General features: G+C 41.3%; 2 protein-coding genes across 8 annotated transcripts in view; one reads left to right on the top strand and one right to left on the bottom strand.

Annotated features, from left to right (window-relative positions):
* Positions 1 to 67: 67 nt before the first annotated feature.
* COMT (catechol-O-methyltransferase) lies at positions 68 to 27,357 on the bottom strand. Of its 4 annotated transcripts, XM_075434709.1 has the most exons (6): positions 19,589 to 20,020; positions 9,575 to 9,653; positions 8,002 to 8,284; positions 6,006 to 6,199; positions 3,889 to 4,020; positions 68 to 1,370 (listed from the first exon to the last, which is right to left on the bottom strand). In XM_075434709.1, the coding sequence occupies exons 3-6, from the start codon at positions 8,282 to 8,284 to the stop codon at positions 1,191 to 1,193; spliced, it is 789 nt and encodes a 262-aa protein (XP_075290824.1). In that variant the 5' UTR covers positions 9,575 to 9,653; positions 19,589 to 20,020; the 3' UTR covers positions 68 to 1,190. The 4 variants fall into 4 exon arrangements, with proteins under 4 accessions (XP_075290824.1, XP_075290823.1, XP_075290825.1 ...); XM_075434708.1 differs by lacking the exons at positions 9,575 to 9,653; positions 19,589 to 20,020 and adding an exon at positions 27,276 to 27,357; XM_075434710.1 differs by lacking the exons at positions 9,575 to 9,653; positions 19,589 to 20,020 and adding an exon at positions 26,722 to 26,743.
* TXNRD2 (thioredoxin reductase 2) overlaps positions 26,767 to 27,960 on the top strand; it is a 39,036-nt gene continuing 37,842 nt past the window's right edge. For 2 of the 4 annotated variants that reach the window (XM_075434706.1, XM_075434707.1), the window contains exon 1: positions 27,323 to 27,435. In XM_075434706.1, the coding sequence (XP_075290821.1) occupies positions 27,360 to 27,435 (76 nt within the window). In that variant the 5' untranslated portion in view covers positions 27,323 to 27,359. Of the gene's footprint in view, positions 26,886 to 27,322; positions 27,436 to 27,960 lie in introns of those variants that run through there. The other 2 variants (XM_075434705.1, XM_075434704.1) reach the window with 2 other exon arrangements.

The raw sequence follows: 27,960 nt of genomic DNA, 5'->3' as shown, positions 1-27,960 counted from the left end.
CAAGGCTGGAAATCCCAAGTGCAGTGCAGAATTCATGGGAAGCAAAGGAAGTCACGTGCCTGCTCTATTGTTTTTTAGTTTTTATTTATAAATGTGACAATTGTCTCATTATATAATCACAGCAGGACATGCCAGGAAATGCCAATGGATTATTGCATTGGTCAGATGAGTTAGAGACTTCAGATTTGGCTTGGTATTTTCTCAATGAGAATCCTCACTATTCACATGGTGCTAACGACACTGAGGTTAACCAGGGTGCGCAAGACCCAGCTGGTAAAACCCATTCTCTCTGGTCTTTATTGTTATACAGCATCTTCAACATATACAGCACTTCAGGCTAAGCATCTTGCCCTTCCCCTAAAAAGCATGCACAATGTATATACAATATAATGACAGGATAAGTAGATGTAAGGGGATAAACAGCATTTTCTCAAGGTCTATGATACTATGTAGTTTTGGTGTTCTTTTGGAAAGAGCCTGCTCCTTTTGCTACCTGTCTGTTACTGTGTTTATTTTAATCTACTACTACAGTTTTCCCTACCTGGGCACGGGCAGATTAATAATTTTGACTTCCGCAAAACTCTATTGTATTTTCTCATCACTGCATGGCTCTCTTCTTCTTTCAGTGCATGCCCCTTTTCTCTAGCACAGAGATAATTACCTTTTGCAGTAACTTTGCAAAAATTTATCTGATACCACGATAGGTGCTTTCACTGCATTGTGGCAGGCAATTTAGCAAAATCAGGGCTCCTGAAATGGTCTTTTCTTGCAACATGCATACTTTTTTCCCCACTCTTGATAACGATTAATGAATTTAGCTTGAGGACACAAGTCTTCAGAAGTTGCAGCGACTTTCTCCCACCCTGTGCTGAGCACAAACTGTGGTGGTTCAGGTTTGAGCTCAAAATAACAGACTGTGTTGTTCGATGATGTGTTGGTCAAGGCAAGGCAATGTACGTCACCTTGGGTTTGCTGAATTATGTGAAACAATGGAATGGTCCTTTGAGCAGTTACCCTACTCACTCCCGATCTTGGTTTCCACCTGGTCTAAAATGATCTCCACTAGTGCTTGCTTTAATTGCAGGCTCCAAAATACAAAAAAACACTCCAGAATTTAAAGCATGGACAAGTTAACCTATGCAGTTAAATTTATGTCATTTGAAATAAAGGTTGAGTATTAATGCTTCTCTCTATCCCAAAAACACAGCCTTTTCCATAGCATCCTGCACTTTCATGTATTCCAGATGAGATGGGTAGTTAGTGCATTGGAAACGGGGGTTGTTGCGGATATAGTTAAGGAATTCTGGAGCTCCTGGGACGATGACATTGTCAGCCAGAACAACAGAGCCCTTCCTCAGCAAGTTGCATTCCTAGAAAAAAGAGAAATTGCTTCATGGTGGCTGTTAAGCAGACATTGGTTTGAATGTAATGTGCTTTCATATTAACCATGCCATACTCCAGTGCCTGCATCCAAATACCCATGGTACTGTGGGTTTGGAGGGGAAAAATGACATGGGAGAAGCTGAGTAACTCTCCAGCCCTTTGTTGTCATGTTTAATATTGTGACTTTTTCTGTTAACACAATCAGTAGAACATTAGAGATGCTGGTAACATGTTGGGTGGACTGGAGGTGTGTAGCTTCCTGCTTAGACTCTTTCCAACTATGTCTACATGATGGGTAAGATGGTTTTGTTTTGGCTGTCATGCCTAATGTTTGAAAACTTTCTTAATATGGCATTAAAATGTTGTAGTAGCTGTTAAAGTCACCTGAGAGACTGGCATGTACCAGTCTGCTTTGGCCATTCTCAGTCAAACTCCAAAATCGCTAAATGAATAAAAGAGAATTTTCTGCGCTTGTCTTCCTTTCATCTTGTTCAACTTTTGGCCACTTTGCTCAGGAGCTGGGCATGAAGCAGGGTTTGTGCACAATGAAGATCACTCTAACAAATTTCTACAAGGCACAATTAACTTGCAATATTCACTTCAAGTGCAATGTTTATCCTCAGTAAACCTACAAACCTAATGCTTACTGGTATTTCTGTCTAGTAGAAGTTGCTTATCTGAGCTTACCAGCTGTTTTAAAACAGTTTGTAGTTAATCAGGCTGGTTGTTATCCTGTGGATACAGGCAGCAGTTTTAGCCAAAACATGGGGTGTATTTTGTCACTCCTGGTGTATCAGAGAAGTCCTGTGGATGAGTGTGCTGTGGAGGCTGTTAAGCTTGCTGCTCTTGCCTCTGGTAACTGAACACCAGTCAGCACAGTAGAAGCAATTTTAGAGACATGGCAAATATCCTCTGGTCTGTTGCTCAGCTTATAGAAGCCTAAAAGTGACGACATGCTGTATTTTCCACTGGTCACCGGGATTTCAGATGATCTTTGTGTCAGGCTTTTCTACAAAGCATGAAAAGGAATGCTGTCTGGGCCACTTTCAATATAGGTTTCATCTGATTACATTCATATTTCATATTCACTGTTCATACTGCAATACATGTTAAAAGGTTTGTAACATCTGAGAAAATGTGGGGATGTTTTCTTCATCTTTCTTCTCTTCATTCCATAAATTGGGTTTTTTTAAGCAAAGCAACTTTGTGTCACAGTTGCATCAGACTGACCCTTAGGATGGAACTAAACTACCGGTTTGTTTTGGCTGTGTTGTGAAGGTTAAGCTCTGATAAGGATGCACTAGCTCTTCTCAGTGGAAAGAGCTCAGTCATCCTTACACAGCCAGTTTAAAAGAAAACAGTCTCTGGGTACAAAATAACTGTAGGAAGGGAACATTTTCTTCAGCTACTGCTGTGTAAATTCAATACTGGCTGTTCCTAACCCCAAACAAATTTCCTTTTCAGACAGCTATCTGGAGGACAGGGCTTAAATTAAAAAACAAGAGAGCCAGGATGAGAAAATAGTGTTGTAGTCCTCAAGCAATGGTCAGGAAGTAGTTGGCAGGTTCTCAGTGTAAGAGGCAGCCTCAAAAAAGTGGATTTATTTGTGAAGAAAATAATTGAAAAATGACACTTCCACACAAATAGGCAGTTGTAGAAAATTTTGACAGCCTGCAGCTGCAAAGCTAGGAGAGTATCTGTATGTGCTGTGTTGATAGATACAGATGTTGTAAATCTCAGTTATTTAACACTTGAAAATACCTTCCCATACAGAAGTCCTCTAGTAGTTACCTCATCTATCATTGCCTACTGCTGTTACACTAAACTCATTTTGTAATGCTAACAGTAATGGTTAAGGTGGGTTGGGAAGAAACAAGCTATTTTTTCCACATTTGGGGCTGGAGATAGAGTTGGACAGCACTTCCCTAGCAAGTGCCTGACTGGGAAAGTCTGCACTCCAAAGGTAGCTTTGCAACCAATTAATTAAGTGGAATAAAGACTCACATAAAGATGATATCCAGCTGTGCTACCAAAGCAGTATTTCATCAAAAGGCTCTGCTGGCACCACAGACCCAGGCAAAAAAAGGGGTACTGAGGAAATTAGAAAGGTGGAGCTGGAATGTGCATGTCCTAAGTCTCTGCTCTCTCAGGATCAGGATGGTTTGGGTCAAGTGTTCTGGTTAGTGACCACGCAGACACTCGTTCTAGGGAATGTAAAACCCAGACCATGCACTCCTCCAGCTGGGATTTCTACTGCAGACCCACTTGTTCAGGAAACAAAATGGTTCAACAATATTTGCCAACTCCTGAGCTACATAGTATCAGCAGTTGTCCCTGACAAAAGTTTGGGATCCCGTCCCCCAAATCCTCTTTTCTTGTAAGGTTGCTATTTTGGCTGCCATTCTTCATTTTACAGAGGATGAGGTCCTTCATAAAGAATATAGGCCTCACAGACATCAAAGCATTTGCTGCTTTACTTTGAAGACTGGAATTGCACAAACTGACCTGCAGCAAGATGGTGTCTGGTGTGTATCTGTCTTTCCAGTGGTCCAGGAAGACAAAATCCAGAGTATCCACTTCATATTTTTTCTTCAGCTGGGGGATAATTTCCTCTGAAGGGCCTTCTAGGAGTTTTACCTGAAATACAAATCCAGCTGATGAATTGTGAACCATTAACAAAAAGCACATGCCTCTAGCTCGTTTTAAACAGACATCAGTGATCCTGTTTATAGCTCGATATTGTGTCAGTTGAATTATTTCGTAGAGTTCTCTCAAGTGTTCTTTTTTCTTTTCGACAAATCAACTCAGTTATGTTCCAAAATATGGGTTTGGGGTTTTTTGTAATAATAGCAGAAAAAGTGACCTGTTGATTCTGTTGGATAATGTGCTCCCTTACTGGAAACATGGGAATCTTCTGTTGAAAACAGTACTTTTAATTACCTTTTTTCAGTTGTATCTCAGTTTAATCTTGTAGTCCAAGGGAAGCAAAAAATACAGAGAATATTAATTTAGAATAAAGCTGGAGGCTATAGTATGTAAAAGTGATATGGCCAAAAGAGGGAGGAGGCAGGACAGAGGCTATTGCACTTTCCTCACAGGTTTACTGGCATAAGTACTGTTAAACTGAAAGCAGCTGCTGCACATTGTTTTATTAAGCAAGCACCATATACTGTGAGTGGATGAAAAAAGTGGTAAGGAAATCTGTCTGGTTATGACTCACAGCTGATCAGGAGATTAAATCAGATGGGGAAAATGCAATTTTAGATGTCACCAGTACTTCAGGTTCTCTTCAAGAAGTTAAGAAATGCATTAGAAGATCACATGGTGGGATTTATTTCCTCTAGTTTTATCATCTGCGTTGAAGTGAGTTCTCTAATCGAATAGACAGGCACTTCTCAGGCATGAATCCCCTGACCTGCTGTAGATGTCTGCCTTGGGCTGAGATGGATTATAGACTGGAAACACCTGATTCTCAACCAACTGTACAGAGAGTCAAGACACCTCAGATTGAACAAAATTTTATATGTGTGTGTGTGTATATATATATAGTGACCAACTAGATCTGGGTAAGTACATCTCATCTGAAGTCCATTGCATGTAATGCAACTGCTTCTTGAGAACTTTTGTAACAAATAGATTATGGTTCAGTTTTCTGTTATACTCAGTCTTCACACTGATTTGAACCTTTTAGAATTCTGGTTTTCTTTATATAAACTAGTCTAGCTTTTGGGAGGTAACATAGCAAAGTCCTCAGCTGTACTGCTGTGACAGGTCAGGGACTGTAACTAAGCATGGAACTAGATAAATTAATAAGGGTTGTGGATGCAAGAAAAAAACAGTACAAAATGTCTATGAAAAAACACCAGATGGAAATCACAGAAAGGCTTCTGATTATCAGGAGGAGGAATCTGTGGGGCAGCTTTGCAGTTCAATAATGGCATAAATCTAACCAATTTTGCAATAGTAGTTACTAATTTTATTAAAAGCTCTGTGTGTGCTGTTGTCCTGTGTCTGTAATAAGTGAAATAACTGACTCTGGAGCCTCCCTCCAGGCCTGTATTATTCTTACAGTCACTATGGGTTTTGAAAATAGGCTCTCGGCAAATGGCCTGTCTACTTACTAACCAGTGGATAGTGAAAAGGCCAAACTGGAAGATGAAGTCTAAATGCTTTCAAAATGTTCAGGAGATATGGATGTATATGGTTGTTTCTCATCTTGCTTCTCCAAATCGTCACCCTGACTCACGTAGCAAAGAACTTTGGAGAACAGCCTTGATGGGGCTTTGGTCACACACACACATCTTGGTAAGCCTCAAACTCTGCCCTGACTCCCAGCTGGATCTGCATCCTACCTGGACCCCTGACTGATGATAACGTATTTAGCTCACTTGCACTGTATATACAAAAGAGCAGATGACCCTGGTCCTCTGCATAGGTACTGGTAGCTTTTCCCTACTGTCAAGCCTGATGGTTAGACTCTGCATGTTCCTACACACTTAAGGTGTTGTACTTGCTTGACAAGTAAATAACAAAATTTAAACCTATTATTGTTGTTTCTATGGATTAAGTCCCACTCTCCATGTATTGCTTCCTCATACCAAACAGAGACAAATGGTATTTACCTTATCTTGTACTCCAGCAAACTCAATGATTTGTTTAGCTATAGCAGCAAATTCTGGGTTGAACTCCACAGTGAGAAGATGAGCTCCTGCCTTCAGCAGCCGAGCAATCCTAACTGTTGAGTAGCCACAGTATGTTCCCAGCTCCAGTGCAACTGATGGATTAACCTCTTCCACTGTCTTGTCTAGAATTAAACCTGAATAAAATGGGAATAGGTTAATTTTTGCCAAAATCAAACTGGTTCGCATACAGAACAAGAAGATATTGACAGGAAACTTACAAAGTGTGTGTACTCAGTTGCTCAGGCCATTCAAAAACCAATGACTGGTGTCAAATTATATACTATTTCCTTTGCAGATTGGCTGATCTGTGATCAAGTTGATCATGCACATTCTAAGTTTCAAAATGCAAACTTCCAACTAAAAAAAAATCTTAGTTTCACAATATAAACATTTCTGAGAAAGGAAGCGCCTGAATTCACTGAAATATTTATAGTGTTACAAGGGAAAAATGCAGTGGTTTTATTCCAAGAACTTACTGCAGACTGGCCATATTTGTGAAATATATAACTCCTGAATTTTGAGTGCTCATATTTATTGCAAATATCCCACGCAGGAGTCTGATAAAAAAAAAAAAAATCTATCTGAAATATTTGCTTTTAAAGGGAAAAAGAAAAGTCTAGTTATAAAGTTGCAAAATATTTGGATTCACTAGATGAATTTGTGGGATGGAAAACATTAGTCAATTGTTAACAACAAAAAAAATGTTCCCCAAAAGAAGTGACAGTGTACTATATTCAGTCCTTTTGAAGAAAGGGATTTATTTGTGAGAAAACTGTATCTTCTTACTTATATTGCTACAAACTAGATAACTAATCTGAAAAAGTATTTGAAGGGATTTTACTCTGAGGCATGGAATTTTTCAATGCACATAGACATTTCATTATATGATATTTTCCTGAGTGTCATTTGTTTCTGAATAGGGTGATGCTGATGTTTGGATCTTGAGATCATATGGTCACGCTCGAAAGGAAGTAAAGATGTATTAACTTTGATGGCTCTTACCTGAGGAAAGGTCATCTTGTCAGAGCAAAACTAGAATGAAATTTTAAAGAATATAATCCCAAATGATCAAAGTTTAGAGCTTTAAGAATTCCTACTCAGCCACCACCTACTGTTCTGCTGCCCTAAGCACCCCAGCCTGGTATGCAGAGGAGCTAGTTTCACAAATCATACCCACCACAGAAGCATTTTTATTACAATGCTTACAGTTGTATTTCATTAGCTACATTATTCCCAGACTAAGCAAATTTCCCCACAATTTCCCAGCAAGAGGTACTTTTGTGTCTAATTCATAAGGGAACATGTTAACATTTTTACCATTACAGTTTTTTGAAAAAATTGTCGCTTTCCTGCAGCTAAGAAAAAAAAAAAAAAATGTTTTGTCCACATATTTTCCTTTAGGAGGCAAGAACAAAATTATTAACTCACTAAATAGCAACGATGTACGATAGCTGCTTTTGTGTATTACACAGGTAGGATTTCTCCCTTCACCAGTAACTTATGCTTGCTTATATAAAATTCATATGGTTTAAAAGACTTTTTTTTTTCCCCCTCAATCTGCTATCTTTCACTTAAGGATCTGAAAGTACTTAACATAATGAATTATGCCTTAAGGCCACCCTGTACAGGAACTGAGGTGTAAACGCAGCTCTAGATTTTTCCCATAAATTGCCACCCTCTGCTTACACACTTGCAATGTACACAACATACAAACCCAGATTTGGTCCTATGACTTCCTGGATTACTCACTGGATACCCCTCCTTAAAGACATCTGCACAACCATGCACTACTGTTTATAGAACTACTCTGCTGAGCACAAGCCTGTTGTGGATTTTTTTTTCCAGCAGCAGATGGAATACATGCGAATACAATAAGATGTCCTGTACTATGCTAATCTTGAAGGATCTTTTAAGTGCTGATCCCTGCTGCAATTACCTTTCTCACTGCCCACATTCATGGCCCACTCTTTCTGGGAGCAGTACTTATCTATAGTGTCCAGCACACTACAGGGGTCTCCTCGAACTGCATTCTGCAGCACAAAATTCAAAATCCTCTGTTCTTTGCTCTGATTCATGATGAAATTGTTTATTTTCTCCAGGATTACTAGATTCCAGATAATTGCAGCAGTGCCGTTTTTCCTGATGAGCACCGAAAAGAGCAGCAAAATGACAAGCAGGACGAAGACAATGAACAAAACGACTGAAGAGCTCTCCAGCATCTGGAAGGAAAGAGAAAAACAGCCCAGGGTTAAGGTGGCACGGGAGAGAGCTATCCTTTTTTGAAATATTAAGCTGAATAACCCACAACCAACCATACTGAACAGGAACATGCAGAGTTTAATTATGATATTGTCCAGAGTAACTCAAAATGACTCTCTGTCACTTGGTAATGGATGGTGCTCTGTGGCACTCCCTTTAGAAGCCAATTTTACAGGCAGTCAACAAGTAGCTTTATTTAATGCTCTGGTCCCTTCCCCCACACAGCTGCTCAGTCCTGGCTCCAAGCATGCCACTGCACAAGGAGCCCCTCAGCATCAAGTCTGTTCTAACCATTTTTCAAAGGATTTAAAATCTTAAATTAGAGCCTGCACATGATCGCACTCTCCTAATTTTTGAGCAGTGAGGAACTTTTAAACTGGCCTTGGTAAGAAAATATGGAACATCTCACCCTTTAATTCTGAGCACAGTATCAGCAGAAACCGGATACTGTTAGGTAACATTCTGTTTCACATCAGTCTGCAGGTCCTAAGTCACTACCTTGCATGCAGACCTCTTTGCTAGTGCCTGCCCTTCTTGTATGCTCTCCATAGAAGCCGAGATTGATGTTTCAGTAGGACTTGACCTGCCTCATTCCTTTCAGAGCCTGCAGCAGAGGTACCCAGGTGGAATGGTATACAGGAGATAGTAGCCTTTTTCCTGCTTATAAAACCTTTGACACAAGCCATCAATCTGATACTTTTGAGAACAAATATACACTGCTTTTTATAAAGTAGGGATGTTTTCTCACTGGTTATAAAAACATAAAGCTGAATCCCTGAATCACACAAGAGCTCAGGCTCATGAAATTGAAGACATGTAACAAAAGGGCACATTGTACTTCTCTGATGGGCCAGCTCAAATTATCTGATGGGATTGTGCCTATTCTCCCCCTGAAATTCAGTGTCATAGCTGCAGGTGGCTATGTGCATGCAGCACAGGTGGTGTGTGTTTCTGTTTGTGAGTTTAGGGCATCTGAACATAAAGCTCAGCATATGGGATGCATGCCATCCTGTACAGCTCAAGAAATAAATCCCATCAAAGCCATTTACTCACATGGATTTCAGACAAGCCAGTATACAGGAAGATGCATTTACTTCCATGCAGGAGTCACAGCACAAAAGATCTGATAAAGAAAGGGTTCTTAAAATTAAGGAATTGATTTAGCCTTTGAGAGGGTGCCAAACTAAGGGTTATGATTTGCCTGAGGAGTCTGTGCATGTGAAGCTCCTCTCATACAACCCAAAACACACCTCATTTCTGACGATGTAGCTTATAACACCTCCACTTTTCCACCTCTGCTTCCCACAGGTGGGGCACGACAGTTGCACACTGGGAGGAGAGCACAGGTTGGAATATGCTCGTTAGTATTGGGATGAATGAATGCCAAGTTCATTTGTCCTTTAGGTCTAAATAGGCATCTGAATACAGGTCTAAAGGATTCAGAACCAACTTAACCTCAGCAGGCTGGCTTGAGTTGTACTGTTTTTTAAATAGTTCTTTTTAAAGGACTTGACACTTGACTCTTGTCTCTGATTCTTTCTATTAAGTCTCTTTCTCTTCCAGCTTGCTAAAAATGGTGAACAGCTTTCACTTGCACTTTTATTAATGTGCCACCTAACTGGAGTTCAGCAAGACCATTGCTCCAACAGGTGCTACAACATTCTCAAAAATTTTGCCTAAGTTGCCCAAGACCAGAGGTAAAGGGGCTGTATGATTAGCCAAATATTCCCTCAGATCTCTTCCTACCTGTTCTTCCTTCCCTTTTTTGTATGTTTCCCCCAGAATTGTCCAGGAAAATCTGAAGTTTTATGGGTAGTCAGACCTCCGTTCTGTAGTGGAACTTGGCATATACACAATTGCACATGGGAAAAATCTATCCCACTGCTTTAAATTTTGAATCATCTAGCAGAACACATTTTGAGTTCAGCAGATGACTGAGTTTCCATGGAGATATGCTCAGCCTACAGTACAGCTGATGTTTGTTCACCCATCCACTTATTTTAGTTGCAGAGCAAGTATGATTTGTTTGGAGTAGTTAAAAGTCTGTTTCTCTTGCTTTTAAGTAGTCACTAGTGTTAATACTTACCTTCAATGCTTTTCTTGCAAAGTCTGACCTGAGACATTTCTTTTCAGGACTCTCCAGCATCATTAGCACATGAAAAATCTTGCTTCTTGGACTTTCTGAATTTCGTTTCCTAGCTAGTAAGAACCTGCTTCTTTACCTCAACAGGATCATGACAGCCTGGATGTCAATTTTTCTTCTTCCCTTCTATACACTAGTACTTCTACTGATCAGTCCTAATTGTCCTGCACCTTCTAGATGGGACTTCTGCTGTTTCTAATTGTTCTACATAAAGATGTTCCGCATTATGTCCACTGAGAACTTGGATTGGGCTATGAAAATATCATCGGTTTAACAGAAAAATATCTCTCTAGCTTAGCTTGGCTTGTCTTCACTTGGCTTTCATGGCTTAGTTGATTGTATGGCCATTGTTGATGGATTTGGATTACTGACATAGCTGAGAGATAATTGTTCTCAACTGCAATGAAGGGATGGAGCCCAGAAACCATTTACTGATGCCAGCAGGTATCGGACCTTCCTGCCTCTGGACGAGGGAAGCTGCATGAGCCCTGCATACCAGCGGCTCACTTGGTGGCAGTCCAACCGTATTCAGGCCCTTCTAGAACTGAAGACTGTTGGCATTCAGAACTATTTCAGACTACTGCCAGACAAAATCCTCTGGTTACAATGGATGCTTTGGCATCCTCTGAGTACAACTTGCTACAGGCTGCTGCTTTGGCACTTTGAGATTCTGCCAGCATGTTTGGGACTGCCCTTCAAAGATCTGTCAGACAGCAAGAATGGGTTATACCTGCAGGATGAACTAGGTGGTATATTTTTTGAGGAATGGCTTTCCTGCTTTATCACTCATTATAGATATGAGACAATTTCATGAGATTTCTCAAAATGGGGAGAGAGAGCATCTGTAGGCTAACCCACCCCCCAGCTCTGTCCTGCAGGAATGCCAAGACTTCTTTTTTGGACCGGGAACAGACTGTGAAGACTTCTTTTTTACATCTTAACAAAAAGGACCTGCTTGATGGTAAAATCCTGCTCCTCCATTTTCACATTGCTTCCCAGGCATGGAAGGTTAGGTCAGCAAACCAGACTTCCATTGTCTTACTTTTCCACTCTGCTACAGGCTTTATACACCAAAATTACAAGACACCACATGCTCAAAAGCCCATGTATTAAAGAAGGACAACTTCTTTACCATTTGCAGCCTGTGAAATGCTATTTCTTAACGTGTCTCCATTAGCCAGAGCAGAGCAAAGCACTCAACTTGGATTAGACCTGCTGATTTTTAATAACTTCAGCCTATCTATCTCAAACAAACAAATACTTCACCCTCATCCTTACTTGGACAGCAGTCCCCTTTTTCATTGTTTTAAAATAATACACTTTGTGCAGAGATAGATGCCTTGTTTTAGAATTACATGCCCTATTTTTTCAAAGGCTTAAATTGTATTCAGGCTGCTGCCACCCATGGCAGGTACTGCCGTGTGACATTCTGATACCAAGATGCAAATAGCTTGACAAAAATGTGTAAAGTGGGATATGCTTTTGAACTAGGTAGATAGCCAGAGCCTTCTATCTGTTCTAGCCATCCCTTATGCAAAAGCACAAGCAGCCTGACAGCCCTTCAGCTTGTCTGGAAGGGCAACAACTGATCGTTCTGCTGGGCCACCTAGGAAACAAATTTTGGATCTTCAGCTTCAAGTTCACCCAAGAATCCCTTCTGAAGGCAAAATACTGACTTGCATTTCAATTCATGTCTCTTCAGGTCTAGACTGGTGAGTGGCTGTTAGCACTGGATTGTTTACCCATTTTGTGTAACATATTTGTCAAGAAGATAAAAAAAAGCCATAAATTTAAGCTCAAATGTGTGTGATTTGGGGATGGTCTTACATCTAAAACTTAAGCAAGGAAGCAATTCAGCTTGGCCATTCCTATCACTAAGTGCTCAGAGGGATCCATTTCTTACAGTGCCACAGTTAGATCTTTGCACTTTTGAGTCCTGCATGAATGCTACCATATGTAACATCAGAGCCCACCTGCCTCTACAGAACCTTAGAGGTTGCTCACAGGTAGCAACAGCCTATATACATGCTTCTTTCTTCCATTCCTAGACAAGATCACTTGTTTTTGCTCTACTAAGAAATGTTTTTCAACTATTGGAGTTTTTTTATTATTATTATTTCTGTGTAACACTCCAGCGCCTTCATAAAGTGGCAGCATGGCTTGTTCTTAGTAGAGCTCCTTTAGGAGGCAATTACTCTGAAAACTGCTTTCCAAAGAAGGTAACTTTAAAAAGGAGCAAACCAGACATATTTTGTTTTTCTTTTCTTTTTTTTTTTTTTAAACACAGTTGCTTTTTTTTCAACGTTTGTCCTTCCTAGTTTCTGTCTTCTTTAATGTGAAAATGAATGTAGCGATAGCAGTAGACTGTAAAAGTGGCTGGCCTAGAGCAAGATGCATCAGGTGATGGTCACGCACCCAGAAGGGGGGGGAAAAAATCTGTACCAAATAGGTAATTGCTTTCATATTCCTAGCTGGAAAATATTTGATATGAAAATTAAGTGTGTAATTCAACCAATTTAAAACTACGACTGCCTAAGAGACAGTCATGTTATGACAGCTTTAGAAAACGCAACTGTAATTTTAGCTTTAATGTGGATTCATGAGATTCATTAAATATGCAATAAAACTGAACTTGCACATAGTCAAGTTTCCTATAACCACTTATTACAAGGCAGTCGTTCTTATTATTTAATGTGTGTACTGAGGTTCCAAATATACAGGTTAGCACTGCAACCTCTTCTGTGCATTAGAAACACCATGATAAAGTGAGCCTTCTCTCTGAAAGCTAAAATTTGAAGTGGAAAATAGCAGGCAAAATGAAAAACTGAGCAAGGGAATAAACAGAAAACTGGAGGGATAACATTATGGAAAGGAATGAATAACACATATCACTAAATCTGTTTTTGAGAAGACACAGTTTAAAAGAAAACATATTAAAATTTCATGCCCAAACCTGTCAAACTACTGATGAGTCTTCTTAAAGCACTGGGTTATTTTCTTATGCATCTAGTCTTACCCATTTTGGCAGGTTTCATAAGACAAAATCATAACTTGATAATGCAATTCTGCAGTTTTCCCCGATCCAAACAATCAGTATTCAAATGGGAGTACCTCTGTTTCAGCTTACAGAGATTTAAAAAGACACTTTCAGAGAGAGACACAAACACAAATTGTGGGAATCTGCTGCCTCAACTTACCTGCCCTTGAAGATAAAATACCTAAGTCATTCCAATGGTTATAAAAGCAGCCTCAAGAGACTGGCTCAGACTTCGGGATCTATTATTATGGCAGTAGTTGTTAAGTTAGAGGACTCACTACCCCCTTACTATGTCATGATCTCCAGTTTTTCTAAAAACATAAAAATCCCCATGTAATGGAGCCCAAAATAATATATCATATTCTTTATCCTTGTACAGATGGCTCCAGCCATTTCACCAAAGGTTACAATAAGGATCTTTCAGCAATGCTATTCATCAGTCTTTCTGGTAAATTTTTCCAGGTCCTGTTAAAAACCAATTGGTCTTAGAATTCCCTGAAGTGGAACAACAAGGATTAGAACAATTGGTAACATAAATTTTTAAGGTAACTCTATGTAACCAGATGAATTCAAATGGAGATTTTTCTCACTGTTTCATAAAAACTGTATGAAGCTTTCATAACACTGTTAAAGGAAGGTGTAGGGAGATTTGATCTAAACTACTGATTGCTGCTGTTTTTCTCTCAGACACCAAAACAATCTCCTGCTAAAAACTGATAGTGAGAAGAAAAATAAACATGTGGAAAGTAAGCACCTTTAAATGCTCTGAGTTTTGATGAGGACATACACCTTACTGAGTTTCACACTTAGTGGATTAAAAAAGTATTAAATTTGATTATTTACCTGTTCTGAAGGTTAGTTCATTACGAGTAATTAACAAGACCTCATTTCCTACAGATACAAAAACAAGAGCTGACAGGTATTAAAATACTTAGGAGGCTGAAAACTGTTGGATAGAACATTTTTCTAATTAAGGTGAGTCATTATAAGCCTAATTTTTACTGTTTAATATCTTCACCAAAGACATAGACAGTGGGATTGAGTGCACCTTCAGCAGCTGGCAGATGAGACCAAGCTGAGTGGTGTGGTTGACACACCAAAGGGACCTGGACAAGCTCGAGAAGTGGGCCTGTGTGAACCTCATGAGATTCAACAAGGCTAAGTCAGGGTCCTGTACCTGGGTTGGGGCAACCCTCAGTATCAATAGAGGCTGGGGGATGAAGGGATTGAGAGCAGCCCTGAGGAGAAGGTCTTGGGTGTACTGGTGGATGAAAAGCTGGACATAAGCCACCAATGTGCACTTGCAGTGCAGAAAACCAATTGTATCCTGGGCTGTATCAAAAGAAGCATGGCTAGCAGGTTGAGGGAGGGGGTTATGCCCCTCGCCTCCGCTCTAGTGAGACCCCACCTGGAGTATTGCGTCCAGCTCTGGAGCCCTCAGCACAGGTAAGACATGGACCTGTTGGAGCGGGTCCAGAGGAGGCCACAAAAATGATCCAAGGGCTTCAACACCTCTGCTATGAGGAAAGGCTGAGAGAGTCGGGGCTGTTCAGTTTGGAGGAGACAAGGCTGCAGGCGGACCTCATTGCGGCCTTTCAGTACCTGAAGGGGGCCTATAGGAAAGATGGGGACAACTTTTTAGCAGGGTCTGTTGCAATGGGACAAGTGGTGATGGTTTTAAACTGGAAGAGGGTAGATTTAGACTGCATATGAGGAAGAAATTTTTTTACAGTGAGGGTGGTGAAATGCCCAGAGAGGTGGTAGATGCCCCACCCCTGGAAATATTCAAGTTCAGGTTGGACGGGGCTCTGAGCAACCTGATCTAGCTGAAGATGTCCCTGTGCGTTGCAGAGGGGGTTAGACTAGATGATCCTTCCAACCCAAACTATTCTATGATTCTATTCTATAATTCTGTGATTCTAATCACAGAACTTCTCATTACAATTTTAGCTTGGAGAAATTCACATTGCTTTGCTTTGTACTGAAAATTAAGTCAAGTCCTAAACATTATCATAAATTCTCTTCTACAGAGACAGCACATACATCAGACTGCTGTTCTCCCAGACTCACATGAGAATAAACTTTGTGATCCTGAGTCAGGGGACTCTGGGACAGGTTTCAGTCTCATTTTGGCAACATGCTTCTGATTTGGTCTTGGGTGACCTGTCTCACCTACATGTTTGTTGCTACAAGAGTAAGTAAAAGTTACTGCTTCTTCTTTAACTTTCAAAGTGTTGTAAAGCTGAATGAATTTTTGTCAGAAAAGTCCCTGCCATGGAAATATGGATAACACCTGAGCAAAGGCAAATTGATTTTTATCTGCGCTAACTAAAGAGACCAATTGTGGGATACCAAGACAGCAAACACCTATGTGATATTCTTATTTGGGAGTTTATGAACAACAGGGAAAATGTGGTGACAAACAGTGCTTCAAACACTTTCCTTAAGTGATTTCAGCCTGCTGACAAATCAGGCCTTTGAGGAAAGATGATGTTACATCCAATCTTGCTATAATTTTTCATGCATTTAATCTAACTGTCGAGTACTGGTTGGTTGTTTAAGAGTTTATTAAGAGATTCCAAGCATCCAGACAGTATTTTAGCATTCTGATGCTAAAGGGTTTAGAATCTAATTTAGACTTTATTAGCTCACGTAACCTGGTGAAGGGGGAGTGCTTGGTAAATTTATACCATTCAATATTTTCTCACAAAAGAATCTCTCCATCGGTCTGATGCTACTGAGGATAATAGAAATGGCCTACAACAACAGACTGCCTGCAGACAATGGGGCCCAACTCCTTGCAGAGACACTGCCACTAAGTCTGCAGAGAGAATAATGTAATAATGCAAACAATTTTCTAGAGATTTTTTACAAAGGCCATACAAATTAACAGATTAAACAGTCCTATACACGAACTTGTGTGAAGGAGGTAGTTGTACTGCCTATTTTTAGAAAGGGGTTAAAAATCTTTAAGTTCAAACTCTTTAAAAGCCTCTGATGAAATTATGCCCTTAAGTATCTCATGCACTAAAGCATGCAGAGAATTTGCATGTCAGTAAGGATATATTAGCTGTTTAAGAAGCATTGCAAAAACAACGCAAAAGAGTCAGCACATTTCTACACATATTTTAACAATGTCTGTTGCTATGCACTAGGCCAGAGGAGATCTGTGCTGTGCCATGACTGCGACTGGAGTTCCTGACTCTTTGTCCTATGCTGTCTTGAATAAGGCAACCTCTGTCTTGTGGCATTTTGCTTTTTTTGATCTTCTCCCAGAGCAAGTAAGTCAGAGGATTTTGCTCAGTCTAAACTAACTTCTGCCAAACATATTGTATCCTGTTGCTGTACGCAGCACAATTCAACAGCTTCATATTTTAGTACTTTTAAGGGTCAAAAAATATCTTTTTACCCCCTATTCTTTTGTTATTGTTTACGTATTTTCAAATGAATGCCACACTGTGAAGAATAGTTAGCATAATGTGCCAAATGTGAATAGCTTGTATTTCAGTAGAAACTTAGTCTGGGAGTTTGAAATTTAGATTTTCCATTGACATCATGAAAACAAGCTGAACAGACTTTATATAATTTTTAACTATTTCTTGCATGAAATCTAAATTTCCCTCTTCCTAGTTTTTTTCAAATTATTACAATTTAGATTCACTACCATGACTACAAAAATTCAGACTTCTATAAATGCAAAGTTCTGATGATCTTCCCTCCCCCCTCTCCCCCCGGCCTTCTGTCTTTTCTTTTTCTCTCTCTGAGGTTGAAAGAGAACAAATACAGGTTTATTCATACTAAATGAAAGGAAAGGAACAGAAAAGTGCCTGTTGCCTACTAGGAAGCCCCACCAACTAAGCATAAGGGTTTTAAATCCATTCTCCCCAGACAGATAGATTTCTGTTACAATAATTGCTACCCACTTAAAACTCCCCTCAAAATAGCCATTGTCTGAGTGGTATCCGGTGCTGTCACTCAAAGCAAAAGGTTTATATAATGGTTATGTGCCCCATAAAGAAAAGCAGAGTTCAGAATAAACTGGCCACATAGACAGGCCTCTTCTGCATTCAACAAGCAGGTCTGCGTGGATCTGTAGCATTCTGATCCAGACTGGCCTAGTGAACTGAATACACTGCATGATTAAAGTCAGAATTTGGGGTGAAAGAATTCTTGAAGGATAAGAAATGCACTTTACTGGCCCTTAAGCAAAGACAGCTTTTCAGGAATAAGATTATTTCAGGTACCCCTAGGAAGCATTTGTTTCTGACAGCCCTTATTCCCACTCCAGAAGCATTTGTACTATTTATACTAGTGTTTGAAACCAGTGGTTGGCATAGCTCAGCTGAATTGTACAAATCCCACCTGGGAGGCAGTGGACTGCTAAAAGCAGAAAGTGCTCTGCCCTATCAGTACACTAAAAGCTGGTCTGAGAAAGTTTTCTCCGTTGAGATTTTCTGTTCCCCGGAGGGAGTAAAACAAACTCCCATTGAATTCTTTTGCCCCAAATGGCGGTAGAGAGAAAGGGCTGGAAGAGGAAAGACCAAAATGGCTAGCTATCCTCAGCATAATCAGCTGTGACAGACCTATTTCACATTCTGTCCTTATATCACAAAGATCCAAAGGCTGTATTCTCAGTGTCCCAAATCCCCACTGCGTGCTCCTGCTCCGCTTTCAAGGCTACCAGCTAATCTAGTGTAAATCTCTCCCAGCACAGCTTTCTGCTCTCCACAAGCTGCTTTTCAGGCCAAGGGGAGGGCATGACTGAAACTTGGTAGTGAGGACACCCACTGAGGGATCTGAAAGAGTAGGAGGGAAATCGCTGCTGAAATGTCGGCTTATTTCTATGGAAATGAACAGCTCTCACAGGCCAGGCAAGGTGGGATCCACCACAGCAAGTAACCAAAGCACTGCGTGGGAAGAGGCGGCGTAACCAAGACAGAACAGAGCATGAGACCTTGGTCTCAAATCCTGAGTGAACACCCTCTCCAGAAAAGTAGCTGGAGTGGGCATAGAGTATCTCTTACTTGAGCTAGAAATTGCTTTTTGAGAAATCTCTTCTGAGAGCGTTTTAGCAAAACTGGTATGGGTGGCCTCACACATTCAGATCTGGTTTCAACTACTACTGCCAAAATTACGTTTTTTCAGAAAATTCCCAGTTTCAGTGATCCTGAAGGAATGCTGAAAGACAACAGTGTGGGACTGGCAGAGACAAACCTGATACCAGCTGCAGGCTGCTGAGAAATATGGCTAAACTTGAGTGACAAGTAAATTGTTTGCAGTGTTAATGTGGTTAAACTCTTTTTCCACTGATGCAAACTCAAGCTGCAAATCAGGAACTTTTTCTTTTGCATTTAAATATTACAGTGCTGTGCAAATGCATGAGATTCTGAACCCGAGGGCTTTGTTAGAGGAGTCCATGGCTGAGTAAGCACAAAAAAGTAAGCTTAAGTGCAGAGATGAAGTAAAGGTTGTTTATGGAGATCACTGGCATGACATGTGGTTGACAGTACTGGTAAATATGAGTTTGTTTTTAGAGGACAGAAGGTAAAGAATGTCTGTAAAGGGCATCAGAAAGATACTGTATAAGCAGCAACAGGGCTAGCAAGCAAAAGTACTAGCTTTTTGTCTGTTCTTCACAGACATTTTGCTGTAGCAGAACTCCCTCTTGAGAATGAAAACCCGCATAAAATACAGCTGCAGCAACACATTTACAAAAGCAGCTATTCAGACAAATATGACTGAAGCTTGACTTGCATTCAGCTTTTTCTTGAATACAGATGAGTACCAAATTCCAGCATGCTTATAGCCATAAATTACATTTTCAATTTAGTCAGGGTTATCTCATCTCACTTCTTTCAACTGTCAAGGTTTACAATACAGTACAAATGTATAACATACAAATATGTCCTGCTCTTTCTCTGTGAAAGCTGTTGCTGCCCACAGACTGACTTCCTGACAATGAGTACCAGTCAGAGTGTGGAAAACACCGCTTCTTTCACAGTCTTTTCACTGTTTAAAATAGTGACATTATGTAAGGTAACAAATCATGTCAATTCTGAGAAATAAGAAAATACAAACATGTACCTTTCTCACTACAGCAGAAGCTGTTCTCTCCGATCTCTTCCTGTGCTTCTCCGATGTGAATTTTACAGAATAAGAGTCCAAGAGCCTGCAGTATTCAGTCACATTCGATCGCACCACAGGAATAGCTTATCAGTTCTGTTACACAGACTCTAAAAGGAGCTGTGTCCTTTTCCCCAACTCCTCCTTTCACAGATTTCTGCACTCCTTAAAGGTGCTCATCGCTCTAATAACCTTAGAGAAAGCTATTAATCTCTTCCCTAATGACAGTGTTCCTGTTACTTAGTTACAGCACAGTGAATGCTGACAAAGTCAGGTATGAGCCAAATCTGTTCTCAGTGTAAATGCACTGTGTTCAACCAAGCAACTCCAGGAAGCAATGTGGCCCAAGGGATTTAGTTCTTTTTTCAGCTCACACGTGGCATGGTACAGCCAGTGCAGAAGTTGTAGAAACAAGACCTAGGCATGCGAGTTATATATAGAGTGCTACTGGAGGGAGGAGAGGTACATATAGCAAATTGCTTAACAGCAACTACAGAAGGAGGTGTAATCAATACATTATAAATAGTACCTTTGAATTACTATAACTTCTATCGCGAAAAATATCCTGCTACAAACAGCTCTAAGAAAAAAGAGGTGACTTATTCTAATAAACCTTGTTCTCAGCTTGACTGTCTATATTGTTTCATTTGAGGTGGAAACCATATAATCAAGCTGCAAGTAAACTGCACCATGAAAGAAAATAATAAGAAAAAAACAAAAACCAAACACAATGTGGTAGTAGTTCTCTGTTGTATTCTCACTACAAAACTCAGAGCTAGTCAGCGAGTGTTTGAAGTTCTAGCCTGGAAAAGACTCAAAGAAAGGTTCTGTATCAATTGTGGCAGAAACAGGAGCTGAAGAACTGAAAACAGGCTTGGTTACATGAGGGGAGAGGTCCTTGAAAGGATTAGGGACTACCTGAGAGCACAACAAGAGATGAATAAAAAAAATTTAAGTGGATGAATTGAGTAAAGAATTGTGCGAAAAAGAGGTAGGTGAAGATCAAAGTGTTTTTAGTAATTCTAAACAAAACATAACCAAGACCCTGCAATATAGCACAGTACCCAATGCCAATACAGAATAACTTGGAAGTATCCCTTTCATGTATAACAGAGCTTTAGCTCAACAAATATTTTCTTATAATCCCTACATGTATAACAGAGCTTTCGCTCAACAAATATTTTCTTATAATCCATACGTCAAGCAGAACAAAGAATAAAATAAGCAATATTGCACTCCAGCTTTACTGACAGTGATTTTCTGTCTGGTCGAAAGCTGCTTGTGAAACCACAACAGGTTGTGTCTGGACGATCCCTGGTGCCACCCACAGTTAAAATTAACTGGTAATTTCTTTCACTGCTGGGCTGAGAAAAGAGCTTAAAACAGTAAAACTCATTCTGTGCACTGATCTGGTCCTGTAAGCATGCAGCTATTCTTTGGAGACGTCCTTGCAGTTAACTATAGCTAGCTGTGAACTGGTGCGTGGTATCAGCCCAGCTTCTGTTTAGCAGCATAAATTAGTGCCTAGATTTACCAGATTGAGCAGTGTCCTATGACAACACTTCTAAAGGACTTCTAACTTTGAGCTGAATCATATTCTTCAGGCTAAAAGCGTGGGAGGAGCAAACTTGCTTCTGCCTGCCCGCAACTGCTTACTTCTATGATGAAGGCCATGCCTGCAAAGTAACCCTTTCTGTTGTCTAGATATTTCATTACATAAGTAAAAGTGGTGAATAGCAATAACTGCAAACTAGATAAAGTGAGAGGTTCAGTTAGTTAAAGCACCCAAACTGTGCGATAATGTCCATAAGTTGCTTCCAAGTTAATAGAAAGTTGAAATCTTGTAACACATTATTATGGGATAATTTTTTCTCCAGAAGTTTCTTTGGCAGGCTGTTAGACATTGGCTTATGCCTCTCTTTAATTTACCTTTTTGCCCAAAACAGGGTCTATATAGGTATGGATTTTTTCGTAAGTTTTTACTAACATAACAATGCTACGAACTCCAAAGTGCATATGCTTATACACTATTCATGTGACTTACCCTTGTGTAGATAGTAAAAATTTACCCTGATATTGATATATCCAGGTTAGAGAACTGTGGAGAGCTATAAATGTATTGGTGTAATATTTTTATGTAGGGACAAGATCTTATAAGATGGATTTGGTATTGCAGGATGTCAGGATACTGCATTCACAGGGCACATCTATGGGAAGATGTAGACCCAGGATGGCTTCACTTGGGAGCAACATCACAAGTGGCAACAGGTCAGAATAACTGGCTAGTTCAGACTGACTCGCTCTGACAGTTGACAGAGTTAAGCTCAGATCTGTCTGCACAAACTTGAGCAGACTTGCTCATCTACCGAGCTCCCAGTCTCAGATGGAGGTTATACAGCTGCAATCACATGATGCAACATGGCAGTGCTATCCCCACTTGCTGTGCATAGCACGGAGCTAAAGCTTTCTCAGTAAATCCATGTCTGGCAACAACAAATGGCATTCCCTTCTTCTAATAATCCTGGCCAAAGACTGGTTCTTAAAAGCCCAAACAAAGGGAAACAATAGAGCTAGCGCATTATCATAAACCCCACAGATCACGTGAAATACTGAGTGGAAGAAAATTCTTTTGAGCTTGCATTTTCAGAATAGCAGGAGGGGTTTTCTTTTATGTGAATTTGCTGTTTTCAAGAGTAAAAAAACATGTAAAAGAGGAATTCTGAGAAAGGAAGCACCACTCATGTATGAATCAGGAAACTGCCTGGAGAGATCTAAAATAGGAAAGAGCTAAAAGAGAAGAAAGATGGCCAGCAAAGTTGTATTCTAACATTTAACAGATTATACAAGCAGTTAGACTATTTTGTGTTTACTGTGCATCTTAAAGGGTTATCATGTAGACTGAAAAAAACTTTCCACTTTCAAAGACTTTCTAAGTTCCCATGAAAACTTTGAAGCTCAGTTAAGGCTACCATGTTTCTGTCTTTTCTCCCCTCACTTATTTGATAATATACTTTGTAGCATTTGAATGAAGTCAAGAACTCGTGTTACCTGAAGCCTCATCTTTTTCTGCTGGTTTTTTCCCTCACTTGCAATCAATTAGTTTAGAACAAACTATGAGCAGAAGAGTCTATGTTAAGGAAGGAAGGAATAAAATGGCATAGATTACATTCCAAACAACAAGTCCTACTCTCAGAGAAATTTCTGAAAACAAAAAAAGGCAAACAAAGGGAGAAATAGCAACACAGCTGAAATGTTAAACCATTTTTGTTGGTTTATGAACCTATGCACAAATGTTTGCAGCAGAGGAAACACTGCTAGCTGAAGGATGTATTTTTTGTAACAAGATGTCCTTTTGGGGCACTCAGCAAATATTAGAATGGTTGGTTTTCTTTTAGAATTACTTTTTTAAATGGAATTTAAATTAAAACCTGATTTAGAGTAATTCTGTGATGTGTGTAATTTTCTTAGCTTTCTCAATGTAGTTGTTTCAGATACACTTACACACCTTATATAAAAAATTATTAGCTAACAGGATATATTTGTCCCACCTCAACAAAACATTGTAAACTTCGTGGACTTCACATCGAAATCTGATCACCATCTCAATCGCATAAACCAAAATTGGTCATTTTCCTCCCTTATCAGTTTGACTTTTAACTCTCCTAAAGATTGATTTGAAAAAGCTCTTAAAAGCAGGTATCAAAAATGCAGAAAAATACAGCAGAATTGGATTGTAAGCAACAGTCACAGATTCCTTCATGCCAGTGTAAAGCAATACCCAGCAAAAAGTAATACTGGAAAACTCTTGCTACACAAGTCAGTTAAGAAGCTTCAAATACAAGTGGTAAAAATACTTCGTTTGTTTAGCCAGGATCTGTGTCTTTGAATAAGGGTCCTCACTTGTCAGCATAACCCTCACACGTTAGAATACTAGCCATATATTCAGCAATTTGAATCATGAGAAGTTTTTACCTTGCTTCGAAAAAAAGTCTAAGGACTGGTAACCACCCATCCCCTGCTACCATTTATTGTGTCCTTTTTGTAGCTCCGGGATATGGTTCTCAGTTGCCAGGGTCTATGTCACCGTTTCCACTTATGTATTCACCATTTGACATGCCTTTTTTCCACATACTTTTACTTTCCCTCATCCGTCTTCCTTAATGCTAAGGACACCATGCTACACACTATCAGAGGAACAACAAGGGGAAGAAAAACAAAATAAGAAAAAAGAGTGCAATCAATCACAAGAGACATGGTAAGAAACCAAAAAGACCTACCTTATGCAGAGACCTCTTAGTTCATCCAATGATCCAGTACAGTTCACTGACACTCCAGTAAAATAATTAGGTCATGCCACAAAATCCAGCCCCTGATATAATCCATCTCCCACCCCACCCACTAAAAACGAAACAATGTGATGACTTCCAAAGATGGTATCTACCTGACATCTCTCTTCTTTCCCTCACCCTGCCAGGTGGCTAACCTGGAAACATAAGACATTAAGCAAACTATGCCAGAAAAACAGGAAAGACAAGCAGGTGTGTTTGAAAAGTCAAAATTTCTAAAATGTTAGGTAGAAGAGGTATTTGGTCCTGGTTGTCTACATGAGGAAGCCATTGACAAATGCAACAAAATGTATTTCATATGAATGAAAAAAAGTACAGAATTCCAAGCTGTACTTACAATAAATTCAAAACAAGAAAGTGTGCTTGTTAACAGAACCAATTCATGCCTTAGAAAACCCCTGTTTTTATTGAATGGATTTATATACATTTCTGAATTGTATTACAGTGGTGTTTCCATTGCCCCTTTAATACCATGCTGTTTATACTACATTGAATAAACATCTCCCCCTGGAAATAAATCAAACCACATCTAATGTATTAATGTATTACTCTAAATATGACTATCCACAACTGACAAAATTCTGTGGAAATCTGATATTAAGTCTGATAGCTATCTTCTAAGAAGTTTTTTTTAATCCCAAGGTTTGAAAAAATATGCTTTCACTGCAGAAACACAATGCTACATGTAAATGATTCCTGACACTAGAATGTTTGCCACTAAGAACTTCATGCTTGCTTTTTAAAAGAAATTAAGATATATTTTTTTATATATATGTAAAAAAATTATATCACTAATTATTCTGATCAGCTCAATGCTAACCACAAAAGAATGGAAATAAGAGAGTAGAAAGCTATAGAAGATGAGCCAGAGACACATTAGAAACCACACCTGATAACCAGAATCTGCCTCTGGTTCCTGAGAAAGACTTTTGAAGTGTAGCAGAGACACACCTGCTCAGAGCTGACTGCAGCAAGTATCAGTGGCTAGTCCTCTTATTGATATTGTCACCACAGGCAAAATCCACTCCTCATTGCTGACATTTGCCTCTATCAGTCTCAGTGATCGAGCTTGCGAGAATGTGCAAAAACAAGCAGATTGGCATTACACTGACTTTGTACTTTCTTCTAAAGATGGTGGTCCTGATGGAAAAGCCTTAGCCTGTGGAACTGCACAGTGCTTTATCATTAGCTGTGAGATACAGCCAGAGGGCTGGTGACACCCCAACCTTACAACACCTGCCAGTGGCACAGCGGCAGCTATGGATAGTTCTGGTTCCCAAATGACTTAAGAAGGGTGCCAAGTGAAAGCAACTGACTCACTTTCAAGCTAGAAAAGAGAGGGTGTGTGCTGATGTGTTCAGAAACACACAAGCATCTAAAAGAAGCTACAGTCTCAACAGGGCTGCATAGGCTGCGGTTGACTCAAGAGTCTAGCTCTAAAATAATGAAAGCAATCAGTAACGCCAGTGTATGATGTGGCTGTAACAACAGGCAATTTGCCAAGATTCTAGCCTTAAAAGAGTTTAGAAGCATTACTCCAAAGTTATCATCAATTCTTTCCAAAATTGCCACTGTAGGCGCTGTTCAAAGGTAATGATTTCTATCTTTGCAACGTTTGAGGCCTTTCCTTATTAGCAAAATACCATAATGTGGCAGGAACATTCTTCACATAAACTTGCTTTGTGTTTGGGGAGGTTTAATTCTACCCTTGATCCTACGCATCTGAACTAAATGCTGTGGGAAGAGCATATGCTCAACGCTGCCTGATTCAATTCAGGATAGTGGCTAAAATAAAACAGCTAAAACAACTTTGCATGTACGGACCAGCAGAGCATAAAAGATTAGCATCTGAATATGCTTGAGGTTTCTTTAATTCAAAGGCCTCTCAGTACGCTCTAGTCATGTCTTTCTACTGCTGCTGCAGTGGGTAAGAGTGTTTCTAGTGATTTATTGATTAGTGCCGCAGGAGGCAACAGTGAGGGGGTTTGCCTTTTTTTTTTGGAACAGCAGCGATACTGGACAAGTCGTCAATCCATTTACTACAGTGATAATAACTCCTGTTTCATGTATTTTCAAACATTAATGGAGTGAAAACAAATTAATCAGACCTACACTGGAGGTGATGTTAGCTCTACAAAATTTCTTTTGCGTATTTTAATTTCCTGCCATCTCTCCTCAACTCTGGACCGGATGATTGATGGTTTCTGAAAAAAATGGTTGGATGCTGCCCCCTGGTGAGCCAAGCCCTTGCTCCGGAGACAGCTGAACCATGAGAGCCTAAAACGGTTCTGCCGCCAGCTTCTTCTCCCCAAGAAAAAGTGGCTGATTCTTTGTCCTCTTGATTTGGCTACGGTGGTATTTGGCTACGGTGGTATTTATCCCATGCGCCTCACTACATACAGCAGCAGGCAGGGTCACTACTGTGCTTCAGTAGAGGCCAATAGCCAGCACTTCTGTACGAGAAAGACCTTGTTCCCTGTGGTATGGTTTTGATCAATGCCTGCTTTGAGGCCTTTTACCTTAGGCTGCCAGAACACATTACAAGCATTAATAACAGCTCCCACCCAAAGTAGGTCAGCAGCATCGCCCTCGTTTAATCAACAGCTGGCACGGGGCACAGGGACAGAAAACGCTGCCGAAGGCTGTGAAGCACCTGTGGTGCTCCAACAAGTCGTCCTTTTGCAGATACCTGTACCACCACAGCTCAGCCAAGTGTTAAAGCTGTTTGTGCTGGTCTAGGTCACTGACCTGGGGAGCAGGGGCCCCGCCCTGCCACTCTGGCTGAGGAAGCCCTCTTCTCCCGGAGCCGAGTCCCAGGCCTCTGGTCCCAACGCTGAACAGATCGTACCCACAGCAACCCGAAACATCATCACATGGAAGGGAGAGGTTTTATTCAAACCACTTTCTCGGAGGTTTGTAACTTCCAGCCTGCGCGTTGCACCGGAGCGGGGTCTGACAGCCCACCTCTCACCCTGTCTGCTACAGAGGGATGTGCGGTACAGAGGGGAAAAGCAGGGCTCAGTGTCGGTGAAGGCTCTGGGCAGTCGTCTCCCTCAGAAAGCCTTCCCTAAACCCCTTTTGCAGCAGCATCTCGAGGAGCAGCCACGTCAAGCAAAGTGCGGGGTGTTTTCCCCTTCCGAACGCCCGGTTCTAACGCGAACCTAACGCCCGCGCCTGGGCCCGCCTCTCGCGGCCCCGGGGCCGCAGCGCGCGCCACCGCTCTCTCCGGGAGGGAAGCAGCCGCCTCCCCTCAGCGCCGCGTGCCCCCCCCGCCCTCACGGGGCTCCCGCGCCCGCACCGACCTGGCGCCGCCGCGCTCCGCTCAGGCGCTGCTCGGCCACCCCGCAGGGGCTGTGGCGCGGCGCGAAGGGCCTCTGCCGTACAGCATGGCGGCGCTGTGGAGGAGGCGGGAGCGTCTCCTGCGAGCGTCGGGGCTGTGCCGTACGGTTCGAGCCCTCTCAGGTAGGGGGTGCGCCTCCGCCTCTCCTGGCAGAAAGCGGGCTGCCTTCTCCTCCTGACGCCGCAAGCGCCTGGGGAGGGTCCCCGAGCCCTTCCCACCACCTCCACGGCGGGGAGAGGCCCGCGGACGCCTTACTTGAGCCGCCGCAGTGGGGACCGGAGGCGCCACTCTCCTCCCTCAGCGGCCGGGGTGGGGAGGGTGGCGGGCTGCCTCCATCCGTAGCGGCCTGAGGAGCCACCCCCGCCCCGGTGCCTCTCTCGGAGCCCGTCCCTCGGGCTGAGGGAGTCCCGGGCCGCAGGTGGCTGTGAGGCGGGAAGGCCTCCTGCCCCCCCGCGGTGCGGCTCTCTGCAGAGGAGCAGGGGCAGCCCGAGAGGCGGCCTCTCGACTTAGCTCCTACGAGCGAGGGGTATCAGCCTTCCCAGTCCAGCTGCCCACGCGGAACTGCCAAGAAAAGTCCCCCACCCCCGTGGTGGCACAGCTGGTGTGGGGACGCTGCGGGCCTCGGGTGTCCTCCCTCAACCGTTGAC

This window comes from Opisthocomus hoazin, chromosome 13 (assembly GCF_030867145.1).
Source record: "Opisthocomus hoazin isolate bOpiHoa1 chromosome 13, bOpiHoa1.hap1, whole genome shotgun sequence".
NCBI classification, from domain to species: Eukaryota; Metazoa; Chordata; class Aves; order Opisthocomiformes; family Opisthocomidae; genus Opisthocomus; species Opisthocomus hoazin.
The sequence above is the reverse complement of the archived record's forward strand: the minus strand, read 5'-3'. Positions and strand labels throughout refer to the sequence as shown.